Source organism: Microcaecilia unicolor, chromosome 1 (genome assembly GCF_901765095.1).
Source record: "Microcaecilia unicolor chromosome 1, aMicUni1.1, whole genome shotgun sequence".
Classification (NCBI taxonomy): Eukaryota; Metazoa; Chordata; class Amphibia; order Gymnophiona; family Siphonopidae; genus Microcaecilia; species Microcaecilia unicolor.
In genome coordinates this window covers 745,265,805-745,278,780 of record NC_044031.1, presented here as the reverse complement: position 1 = coordinate 745,278,780, position 12,976 = coordinate 745,265,805, and the positions used below count along the sequence as shown (strand labels likewise).

The 12,976-nt window shown below is 41.8% G+C and overlaps 1 protein-coding gene across 2 annotated transcripts in view; it reads left to right on the top strand.

Moving 5' to 3' along the window:
• The window catches only part of AKAP13 (A-kinase anchoring protein 13), a 642,893-nt gene that overhangs the window by 393,498 nt on the left and 236,419 nt on the right, over positions 1-12,976 (top strand). Inside the window, exon 1 of one of the 2 annotated variants that reach the window (XM_030189717.1) lies at positions 9,732-9,883. The exons of the other annotated variant lie outside the window; for it this stretch is intronic. Coding sequence (XP_030045577.1) covers positions 9,803-9,883 — 81 coding nt within the window. The 5' untranslated portion in view covers positions 9,732-9,802. Of the gene's footprint in view, positions 1-9,731; positions 9,884-12,976 lie in introns of those variants that run through there. 2 annotated transcript variants of the gene reach the window in all.

Genomic DNA, 12,976 nt, shown 5'->3' with positions numbered 1-12,976 from the left:
GAGGTTATTATATAATCTGTTAATGTAAAAATGTTTGGACCTATAGGAGCCATTTTACTAAGCTGTGGTAAAGAGTGTCCTTAACGCGAGCTTCCGTTTGTACCATGTGGGTAAATGGCCGATTTTTTTTCCATTTTCAGCATAAATGGTTACATCTTAATTTTCCCATTAGTGCGTGAGCACTTAAATACACCTATTTTGTAAGTGGTAAAGGCTCACGCACTAATCACGTGCTAATCGGTTAGCCCAGTGCAATGTAGCTGCGCTAACCAATTAGAGAACTTGCCTACTCTCTGCACCCTGACCCGTCCCAGCACTAAGGAACAGTTTATTTTTTAGCACATGGGAAGCATGCACACATGCAAAAATTACCTCAGCATGCCCCACAATAAGTACTTTTTTGCTTCAGTAAGCACAAGTTAGTGCTTACTGCAGCTTAATAAAAGGGATCCTAGTAATTACTTGGGAGAAGCTCTAGCTTCGGGTTATAACGGGGGGGGGGGGGGGGGGGGAGGGGAGAGAGCTCCATCAATCACTGGAGGATGCGGCAGTGACAGTGCTCCAGGCCACTCAGGCAACAGTGAGTCATACCTGTTACTTTAAATAAATCTCATACTCGCTCTTCCTTGCTGATGGCTGTCCTCACATTTTCTCCAGACACTGTGCAGGACTGACACTGGGGACCTTGGATGACACCCTTCCCATAGTGTCATTGTAGGCTTGCTGTCGGATGTCTCCAATGTTGTTTGCTGCTTGGGAGCAAATCAGGAGCAGCTAGGGTATGTTCTGTGGTTGTGTGGAATACTTCTGGTATAGATAGCAGCATTGTGGAGCTTATGGATGATGCTATTGTTTTAAGAATTATAGACCATATAGTGCCAAGCCCTTTGTGAGAGGTTGGATTATTATGAGCTTGGGATGGGTTTTGTTGATTTACAGTTTGTTTTTGTTTGTTTTTGTTACATTTGTACCCCGCGCTTTCCCACTCATGGCAGGCTCAATGCAGCTTACAGGGGGCAATGGAGGGTTAAGTGACTTGGCCAGAGTCACAAGGAGCTGCCTGTGCCTGAAGTGGGAATCGAACTCAGTTCCTCAGTTCCCAGGACCAAGTCCACCACCCTAACCACTAGGCCACTCCTCCACTGTTGCTACTATTTGAGATTCTACATGGAATGTTGCTATTCCACTAGCAACATTCCATGTAGAAGTCGGCCCTTGCAGATCACCAATGTGGCCACGCAGGCTTCTGCTCCTGTGAGTCTGACGTCCTGCACGTACGTATTTTTATTTTATTTTTGTTACATTTGTACCCTGCGCTTTCCCACTCATGGCAGGCTCAATGCGGCTTACATGGGGCAATGGAGGGTTAAGTGACTTGCCCAGAGTCACAAGGAGCTGCCTGTGCCTGAAGTGGAAATCAAACTCAGTTCCTCAGTTCCCCAGGACCAAAGTCCATCACCCTAACCACTAGGCCACTCCTCCACTCCACATATGTATTTAGGTTTCAGTGTTATGCTGATGTAATTTACTTGTGATGTGTTATGTATTGAACTAATATTTTGATGGCAGCCCCAAAGTCTGATTGGCTAATAAGTAGTTTTAGTGAACATAATTTCCAGAAATGTGTTTAAACCTTCTTTGAATCTAGCTATGCTACTAACCTTAAACACAATCTTTAATCACAAGTTTCCAAGTTGTTTCAGTTGTAATACATATAAGTACATTGCCATGCAGATTATAGATGTATAGGGCTTCCTGTTGAATCTTTTATTGTTAATTTGCTGGGAAAAATATTCAATCATCGTATGTACCATAATACTCTCTCTCTCTTTGACAAACCCTTTCAATCAAGCAGTGCTTAGAACAAACTGAAGCCTTGCCCTTCAAAATAAATCTCATATATAACACTTGAATCTGTTATTATGCTTGATTCACCCAATTGGAGCTTAATAGTATTTTTAAAACCATATATTTGAGATATTCCTGTTGATATTCCTATTGTGGAGGAGTGGCCTAGTGGTTAGGGTGGTGGACTTTGGTCCTGGGGAACTGAGGAACTGAGTTCGATTCCCACTTCAGGCACAGGCAGCTCCTTGTGACTCTGGGCAAGTCACTTAACCCTCCATTGCCCCATGTAAGCTGCATTGAGCCTGCCATGAGTGGGAAAGCGCAGGATACAAATGTAACAAAAATAAAAAAATAAAATAAATCATTTCCCCTAATCCCTGAAAGAGAGATTTGGAGAAGAACGAGAAACATACATGCAGGATCCATTAATGTGCTGTGGTCCACCGATAGATATGTCTGCAAAGACTCATTCACTGAAAAACAAATGAGATTCATCCTGCTTTAGTAGCCCTCAGACCTTTGAGGATGGCAATGATCTGGTCTGGAACAATGTCACACTCATTCAGCTTTTATGGTCTAGTGCAGGACGTATAGAAGACCTAGCTACAACTATGAAGATGCATGGGGACAGAAATCTTACCCATCCCTGCTGGAATCTTATCTATCCCCACCTATCCCCGCAAGAGTTTAACTTATCCCCACCCAGTATCGCAAGAATTTAAGGGTACATTAAAAAATTTCCAGTCGGCTCTCTGTCTCTCTCTGGGTTTGAGCCGCAGCACTGCAGACAAGGAAGGAACGGAAGTTGGAACTTGGAACATTCTGGTTCGCACATGTAAGACTTGTCTCTGATCCACTGGCACTGTGTGCTGATAGGTCGCCACATGCATGAGTCAGTAGGCCAGGTGACATATGCTCGTGCCTTAGCTGAGGTCTGTGCATCATCCCAGGAGCAGAGAAGATTAGTAGTAACATAATGATGGCAGATAAAGACCTGAATGGTCCATGCAGTCTGCCCAATAGTCACACTCATCAATTCATGATTAAATCAACAGTGAATGTGATATTATATACTTGATTATCGTCTTTCTTAGGTGTTTCTGGGACATAGACCATAGACGTCTTCCTGGCCCTATCCTTATGTTTCAACTGCTAGAGCTGCCATCGAAGCCCGCTCCAGCCTATTCCGTCTTCTCATTTGTAGGACACAGATTGAAAATGTCTGTACAGCACTGTCCTCATGTTCCAGCCACTGAAGTTGCTGTCTAAGCCCTTTCTAGCCCATCGTAAACCAGGCTGCCATTTATGAGACAACAGACCATACAAGTCTGCCCAGTATCAGTCCTAGTTCATCGCAAAGCGTTACTCGACACATCCACACACAGGCAGCCATTTAAGTTTAGGTTTTTTATGACTTCCATTTTCTAATTAGAGATCCTCTGTGTTTATCCCACACCTTTTTGAATGCCATCACCACCTAATGGAAGACTTTCTGCATCTGTGTTGTTAAAGCAAGGAGAAGGAGGAGGAGACAGCACTCAAAGAACTTGGTACTCGGTAGGTGAGAGGCTAGTGCAGGTGCAGCTTACACTTCCACGGGAACCCCGTAGGAACTGCTTCCATCCCTGTGGGAACCCTGTTCCTGTGCAGGTCGCTAGCTACAACAGTCTTCTTTTACCTGGTCAGGTAACATCACAACACTTTGTAGGCTTATTGTAAGTTTGAGAGCGAGGTTAAATTACTTGCTGAAAGGTTTCATACTGAATGTAGGTTGGGGAACTGAAGCTAGTTCATGTCGCCTACCATAGTTGCTGTGTGTGTCTTTGATGCTTTTTATATTAAGACAATTTTGATTTAGATTTGAAGGTACATTGTGGAGCTGTGGAAAATCAGTGCCATGAGTTTTGTAAATCATCCAGTCTTTGGTTGACATCCATCAAGTTGGAAAATGTGAGGAATTTTCCCCGTGGGTCTTGAAAATTTGTTTTCCTTTGAACCAAGTAGCTCACTAGATTCTGCAGCCCTGGTAATGCCCATTTGAAAAGTTTTTCATCTCTGATGTAAAAACAGGAATATTTTGCTGGGTGTACCTCTTTTATTATGATTATATAAAGATACTGTGTTTCCCCCAGGCAATCTGAAATCCCCAAAGCTGTGTGCCTATTAAAATCACTATTTTCACTTAAGAAAAAAAAAACACCCATGTTACATACTACTACTACTTGACATTTCTAAAGCGCTACTAGGGTTACGCAGCGCTGTACAATTTAACATAGAAGGACAGTCCCTGCTCAAAGGAGCTTACAATCTAAAGGACTCAATAGAAATCAAACAAAATAAAACATGGAAAAGAAAATAAGATGATACCTTTTTTATTGGACATAACTAAATAGTGGACTAACACGGCTACCACACTCCTCAATCTAAAGGACAAATGTACAGTCAGTCAAATAGGGGCAGTCTAAATTTCCTGAAAGGTATAAAGGTTAGGTGCCGAAAGCAACATTGACGAGGTGGGCTTTGAGCAAGGATTTGAAGATGGGTAGGGAGGGGGCTTGGCGTAAGGGCTCAGGAAGTTGATTCCAAGCATAGGGTGAGGCGAGGCAGAATGAGCGGAGCCTGGAGTTGGCGGTGGTGGAGAAGGGTACTGAGAGGAGGGATTTGTCCTGTGAGCGGAGGTTACGGGCGGGAACGTAAGGGGACAGACCATATGGTGTCAGCTGAAATATTACTCATCCTTTAAGAAGTGGATCAGGTTATGGCATTGCTGCAAATGTTTTGAAATGGTTTAATTCATCTATTGAACCAAACTCAATAGGTGTGTTTGGCTGGAAAAAAAAGTTTCTAAATGGTTTACTTTACCTCAGTGCAGTTCCTCAAAGATATATCCTTTTGGCATCATTATCCAAATCTGTATCTGCAGCCATTGTGTGATGGAATTAGTGTTTATTTACTGCATGTATGTGTGAGGGGAAGGGTCATATTGGGTTTCTTTCAGAGGCAATTTCTCCCAATGTGTTCATTTTGCACATACCATGACAGGAATGAACTTCACTCCTAAGCCAGGGTATGTGGACTATGATTTCAGTCTCTCAAATGTACTGCTATATTCCTTGCTGTGTTCTGATATATGGAATGATATACTGTCCATGTTCATATTGTAGATGTAGAGTGGTTTGCCACATTTTCATGGTGAATTTTATGTAATGAACCAGTTCGGCATTTATTTTGTACGTTTTAAGCCAATTTATTTATCCAGGAGTGTGGCATACTATCCAAAAGCTTATATTCAGAAGCTTAACCGAGATTGGGTGGCAGAGCCGGTGGGGGAGGCGGGGCTAGTGGTTGGGAGGTGGGGCTAGTGCTGGGCAGACTTCTACGGTCTGTGCCCCGAAAATGACAGATACAAATCAAGGTCAGGTATACACATAAAGTAGTACATATGAGTTTATCTTGTTGGGCAGACTGGATGGACCGTGCAGGTCTTTTTCTGCCGTCATCTACTATGTTACTATGTTACTATTCAATCCATGCTACATGAGATTTCTGCATGATGGCTTTATTTATAAAAGCTGATTTTTTTTTGTTCCATATGCTCCTCTCTTGTTGCCCTTCTGCTCTAATGCCATGATGTTAGTCAATGTGATCATATGTTCTGTTGGCATCTATTGCAGCGAACAACTTATAGATTGTAGGGAGACACGATATCGGTGTGTAATTTTGGGGACGCTTACTTGCATCTCCCTTTGGAAATAGAAATGTTTTTCCAGTTATTAGCCAACGTGGTGTCAAATCTGGCTGTCTAATGAATTGATTTTTGCAGTTCACCGTGTTTTAGTGAAGGGATATTAACTGTTCGAGCCAAAATTGATCACTCCATCTTGGCCAGGGTGCTTCCAGGATGAGGCTCTGTTTTACAGCTCTCTCATTACTTCTGGCCATTCCTTCCATAGCTGTAATGTTTGCCTGTTTCAAGTTGGTTGTGCCCCACAGGTTCTTCATATGTTTTTTCCCAGAATGTTTGTTTAAGCAAGTCACTTAACCCTCCATTGCCCCCTGTAAGCCGCATTGAGCCTGCCATGAGTGGGGAAAGCGCGGGTACAATGTAACAAAAATAAAATAGATACTATTGGAGGTTCTACATGGAATGTTGCTATTATTTGAGATTCTACATGGAATGTTGCTACTATTGGAGATTCTACGTGGAATGTTGCTACTATTGGAGATTCTACATGGAATGTTGCTATTCCACTAGCAACATTCCATGTAGAAGCCTGCGCGGCCCACATTGGTGATCTGCAAGGGCCGACTTCAACATGGAATGTTGTTAGTGGAGGTGTAGCCTAGTGGTTAGGGTGGTGGACTGTGGTCCTGAGGAACTGAGTTCAATTCCCACTTCAGGCACAGGCAGCTCCTTGTGACTCTGGGCAAGTCACTTAACCCTCCATTGCCCCCTGTAAGCCGCATTGAGCCTGCCATGAGTGGGAAAGCGCGGGGTACAAATGTAACACAAATAAAATAGATACTATTGGAGATTCTACATGGAATGTTGCTACTATTGGAGATTCTACATGGAATGTTGCTATTCCACTATTCCGCGCAGGCTTCTGCTTCTGTGAGTCTGACGTCCTGCACATACGTGCAGGACGTCAGACTCACAGAAGCAGAAGCCTGCGCGGCCACATTGGTGATCTGCAAGGGTGGTGGTGGACTTTGGTGGTTAGGGTGGTGGACTTTGGTCCTGGGGAACTGAGGAACTGAGTTCAATTCCCACTTCAGGCACAGGCAGCTCCTTGTGACTCTGGGCAAGTCACTTAACCCTCCATTGCCTCCTGTAAGCCGCATTGAGCCTGCCATGAGTGGGAAAGCGCGGGGTACAAATGTAACAACAACAAAAAAAATCTCTAGTTGGTTTCACTGTACTGAGGTTCTTTCCCAGTTGTCTATAAAACTCTCTTGGGTTTTCTCTACATTTATTTGATTTCTTTTTTGTTTACATCGAATCTCTGCATTTTTTGTACTTTAACTGTTATATTCAATTTATTGGAGCATATGAATTTAGGATCTTTCTCTGTTAATGCATGTTCCATTTTGATATTTTGGATCTTACTCAGTTATCTTGAGTGATCTTGATCCTTTTAGATATGTGTTGTATTGGGGCAATTTCTCCAAATAGGTTAGTTTTGCGCGTACCATGACAAGAATGAACCTCACTCCTAAGCCAAGGCATGTGTATGAATCTCTCAATTTTACGGCTAACACTTATATCGTAACAAAGAGAGCATCCCTCTGGAGTTCATAGGATGGATATATATATATATATATATATATATATATATATATATATATATATATATAGGCAACTTATCCAGGTGTGCTTCGAAATTGTTTTTGATCAAGCCTGTGGCACACAAGATGATGGGAAAGATTTCTGTATCTTTTGCTGCATTTTCTTAGTTTCAGACTGAATTTTTTGGTACTTGAGAATCTCTCCATGTGATGTACAGAGTAATTGCTTCAGACTGAAATTGCTATGATTGATGTTGTTCTGGTGCTTTTTTTTCTTTTTTTTTTACTGCTACATCCTGTTTTCTTGCATCCAGCTTTTTATCGGCCAGGGTGTGTATGTCCCAGATTATCATAACCTCTTCATTTTCCACAATTCTCTTAGGATCGGTTCCATATGGACTTTATATGCATTTACACATAATGGCTATATTATGGTTGGGCATACTGTAAGGGCAATTTTGGTTGTTACTTTAGTATATTGCTATGTAAGTGTGTTCAATTTGTCAGTGGATAGCGATCCATTTTGCTATTGACAAAGTGCAAAATACATATTCTTAAATGTGAATCTAAATCAACTAAGCTGATCAAAAAATCTTCCCCCTCCCAAAATATAACACAACTTTCTTCTCAATGCTCCCAGTGGCACTGTATGAGGTTCCTCAAGGGGTGACCCCCCCCCCCCCCCCCCCCAATGAGGACACATTGAAATTAAACATTAATTTTAATTCTTCCTCCAACTGCAGCCTGTCAGTCTGGTGCTGTGAGATGCTGTGATGTAGCTTGAGTTGCAAACACAGAGCCAGACTGAAGAACGTTTTAAGCTGCCTTTCGTTATGGGGACTGGAATTGTGCGTTTCTGTTTTTCTTTCTTTTCAGCTACTGTCTTTCCCCCCCCCCCCCCCCCCCCCCCCCCCCCCCCCCCCCCCCCACTCCTTTGAAGACATTCATTGAATTGATATTAAATCATCAGCTTTTAAAGTACGGAGTCTTAGACACAATTAAATATTTTTGCATGTTTGTAAATATTTTAGCTTCATTCTGTCGGGGGGCAGTTTCTCCAAGTGAGTTAGTGCTTTACTGATCTCAAAAAAACTATAGTGAAAAAGCAGTGCAGAGCTACGTGTGACTCTGGCGCATCGGGTTGTGCAACAGTTTAAAGCAGTAAAAATCTGTACTATGTACATCCAAGAAGGAAAAATCCACTGACCCCCCCCCCCCCCCCCCAACAAAAAAAAAAAATCTATTATTTTCTATTTGAATATGAGAATTATGAGCAAGGAAGGAAGAAAAAACGTTTGTCCCATGAGGGCTCAGGGGTGTGGTGATGGTGTTCGGGGCCTCCGTTTGGGGGGGGAGGTGGAATAGATTTGAATACAGGAAGCCATGTGGCAGTGAGTGAGCTCACACGACCCAGCTGATGTGAATGGAAGCATTGACAGAGCAAGAGAAGGCTCTGCTCAGCCGCCAGCAGTTTTGCCTAGCAGAAAAACTGTCCTAGAGAGAAAAAGAAGCTTTCTCATTCCTTCATTTCAAAAAAGGGACTATGTTCAAAGATCCTCCCCTCCCCTCCCCCCCCCAACCCTGATGTCATGGAATCTGTGGGGGTTTGGCAGCCTGATGAATCACATGTGCAAAGATAAAGACCGACTTTCGTGCTTACTTTTTCATTCCCTTTTTTTTTTTTCTTTGCAAGCATGAAACCTAACGGTTTCCGCTTTCATAGGGGAGGGCTAGCTAGATGCAGATTGGGTTTTATTTCTAGTAGGACTCCCTCCCCCTTTAATATGGACCCGTTTCCTCCTCCCCCCCCCCAAAAAAAAAAAAAATTACAGCAAAAGCTGTCACGACTAGTGAGCAGGAGCCAGAGCAGCTTTGCCCAAAACGAGTGAACACCCTTCCGTTTTTGGAAACAACTGGTTAATGGAAGAGTTTTTTTTTTCTTTTTTAATATATTAGAAAGTAGGACTTAATTGCAGCTGTGGGAATATGAATCAAGGATTGAAGAAGGCTGGCTCAGTACAGAAAGAACAACCAGTGACGTCCAAAAAAGGAGGTGTAACTTCCCTCTTCCCCTCCCCCTGAAAGCTGTCATCTGAAATTGAACTTTACCAAAAACAGAGTAGACTGAGCCTTCTGAATGGTGGACTTGATTTCATTAGGGGGATGTTTTCCTTTCACACAGTAGAAAAAAAATTAGATAGTACCTGTCATTAAGTGGAGGATTTATGCATGAGCAACCTTTATTTGGATCTGTTGGATTTATTATTGACCTTGGTTCATTTTTATTTTTCGTTTCTATGAGCTAAAAGTATACTGAAATTGTCCAGGGTGTGTCGTCCCTTTTGGAGATCAGTTGAACTGTGCCTAACCTGATTATTTTTTTTTTTCCTTTTTGAAGTATTTACCAACCTTAGTTTTTAAGCAGGCAAAAAACTACATTGCAATATGTGACATTTTGGTTCTCAGATGTCCTACTTGTGGAGGTTTTTTTTTTTGAGGGGGGGCATATGAAGTGATTCAGAGTGTGACAAGCAAGAGGGGGTGGGGGAAACATCTGCTTACATGTGAACGATCTGAAGTGTATGCCACAGAAACACTTTATCCTGGAATTAATGGTGTGGAGTGTACTGTGCTTGTTCCATTTCTGCTTTTTTGGGAGAGCAAAATGTACGAGCGATACAAGAGGCGTTACAGTTTGTGTGACATTTCCAAAGTGGACAGAGCAGTAGATGTTGTCCTGCTCAAGGTAATGTGTGTGATTGTGTCTTTATATTTTCTTTGTATATAGGTCCTAAAATCTCACACCTGTTGTATTTGGTCACGTAAAGGGCTTGATAGAGGGGGAGGGCAGGTGACATGCAAAGAAGTTGAGTTCTAAAGGAAAGGGTTGGGATAAACTTCCTGAGCCCCTACGTCTTGCCCCATCCTTGGCCACCTTTAAATCTAGACTGAAAGCCCACCTCTTTAACATTGCTTTTGACTCGTAACCACTTGTAACCACTCGCCTCCACCTACCCTCCTCTCTTCCTTCCCGTTCACATTATTTGATTTGATTTGCTTACTTTATTTTTTGTCTATTAGATTGTAAGCTCTTTGAGCAGGGACTGTCTTTCTTCTATGTTTGTGCAGCGCTGCGTACACCTTGTAGCGCTATAAAAATGCTAAATAGTAGTAGTAATCTGTTCCCTTCTCCACTACTGCCAACTCCAGACTTCGCGCCTTCTGTCTCGCTGCACCCTACGCCTGGAATAAACTTCCTGAGCCCCTACGTCTTGCCCCATCCTTGGCCACCTTTAAATCTAGACTGAAAGCCCACCTCTTTAACATTGCTTTTGACTCGTAACCACTCGCCTCCACCTACCCTCCTCTCCTCCTTCCTGTACACATTAATTGATTTGATTTGCCTACTTTATTTTTTGTCTATTAGATTGTAAACTCTTTGAGTAGGGACTGTCTTTCTTCTATGTTTGTGCAGCACTGCGTACGCCTTGTAGCACTATAGAAATGCTAAATAGTAGTAGTAGTAGGATAAAGCAGTCAGTTGAACTATTGAGCCATTTTTTAAAAAAAGTTTTGCCTGGCAGCTTCTCTTTTCTCCCGTTTTATTTTTCCAGCCCAGTTGGAACCAGCTCTGATATTCTAGCACTGTAATAAGCTTTCATTCACAACTAGCTGTGGATTCACCCACCACCCTCTTTATTTTTGTTAGACCACCTGTCTTCCTAATCTGCTCACTGTAGTGGTGGTCCTGAGGCTGGGATCAGGGCTCTAAATCCAGCTATCAGATGATTCCCTCTCCTCCAGGGGTGTGAATGCTGCCTTCTCAGCATTGTCAGCACCAGCCCAACCCAACCCCAGAGTGTGGAAAACCCTGGCTGGAACCACTTTGCTTACATTTTTGTTTTCTTTTAGGGGTCTTGGTGCCCTGTCAGTATTCACGTCTTAGTACATGTGTTGTTGCATTTTACTCGTATTCTATATCCATTTTTCTTGCAATGCAAAAGAGAGGATTTTAAGAACTGATTTCTGAGTGGGATAGGGTGCATTCACATATATTCTCAGTGAGATATTTAAGCATTATATAGATATTTTTTTCTGCAGATTTAAAAATGGATCGTTTATAACCAGCTTAAAAAGAAAAAAGCCCATAAATTATTTCTGCCATGACATGTGTACTGTTTATACAATGTACTGTACAATTATATTGTTCTAATGTGAAATGAAGCTTAAATTATACAGTAGCAGGGTTCGTATTTGGTTTATAAACATTTACAGCTCAGTGTTAACACAAAGAAACAGAATGTTGTAATGCACGTGTAAGGCTAATAGTCTAATCATGCTGTAACAGCTTAGAAGTAAGTTGTCATTGATTATTTTCAAATCAAACACCACACAGTAGTGTACATTATTCAGAGGATCCTCCCTGCCTAGTGTGACTACAAATGTGACCCGGTATTTTCTGTTTGCTTTGACGGAGCTGTTGTCTCTGCCTGTGATTATTCTTTTCTGGGTTTTTTTTTTTGTTTTTTGTAAGATAAGGAGAGGAATGAGCAGTAATGGCAGTTTGGCTAATTGTTTAGTTATGAATTGTTTTTCTAAAATTAGTAAATGCTCCATAAATCTTTAGATTGGCAGTCTGGGAATGTTGTTCCATTGTAACAGATCTGTTTGAAAGTAGAACAGCTTGAGCAGAGTAGATCAAATTTGGAGAGTGGTGAAAATGGCTTAGTGTCTTGGCTTGCCTTGTGTGTTAGCTGGGAGAGGCCCACATTTTAGGGATGGTGATCTTGAAAGACATTATTGAAAATTTTAGGAAATTTTCTTTAAATGTCTTCTGGCTGTCAGCTAATTGTTTTCATCAACAAGCAGGGTATAATCAGGCACCCAAGTAGGTGATGTCATTGGTGCCGGGGGGGGGGGGGGGGCGGGGGGAGAGAGACAGGACAGGACAGCACTCAACAACTTGAAAAGTTCTGAGCATGTGAAACCTTTCCTGCATGCAGCCATCCCCCCCAGTGGATGCAAAAACAACACACTTTGCTCCACATACTTTTGGCATTGTTCATCATATACAAGCCAAAAAGAAGAAAAGGAGAGGAAATTTTACTTTAGCTTTTTATTTTAATTTTGTATTTTCCTAACCTCTCAGCATCCATAACATGGCCCAGATTAAGGGGGGAAGTTAAGGTGTGGTAAAGGGCAGTACATAAGTATTGCCATACTGGGACAGACCAAGGGTCCATCAAGCCCAGCATCCTGTTTCCAACAGTGGCCAATCTAGATCACAAATACCTGGCAAGATCCCAAAAAAAGTACAAAACATTTTATGCTGCTTATCCCAGAAATAACTGTTAAATGTATTTTAGACCGTCTTCCCATGAAACAAGATATCAAAAAATATACACAGAATGTATGAATGCAAATATAATAGTCTTAAGGGCTATTAGACTAAAGTGAGGAAGAGTCTCATATATAATACACGATAATATTTCTTTCACTCAATAGGTGAATCAATTGCACGTGTTTTATGTCTTAATCATTGACTCAGCCACCACCATCCTAATTATACTGGCAAAAAAATGACTTGCAGAAATAAGCAGTGGATTTTTCCCAAGTTAATTTAATAATGGTCTATGGACTTTTCCTTTAGGAAGCCGTCCAGACCTTTTTAAAACCCTGCTAAGCTAACCGCCTTTACCACATACTCTAACAAGTTCCAGAGTTTAATTACACTTTGAGTGAAGAAATATTTTCTCCGATTTGTATTAAATTTACTACTCTGCAGTTTCATTGCATGCCCCCTAGGCCTAGTACTTTTGGAAAGAGTCAACAAACGATT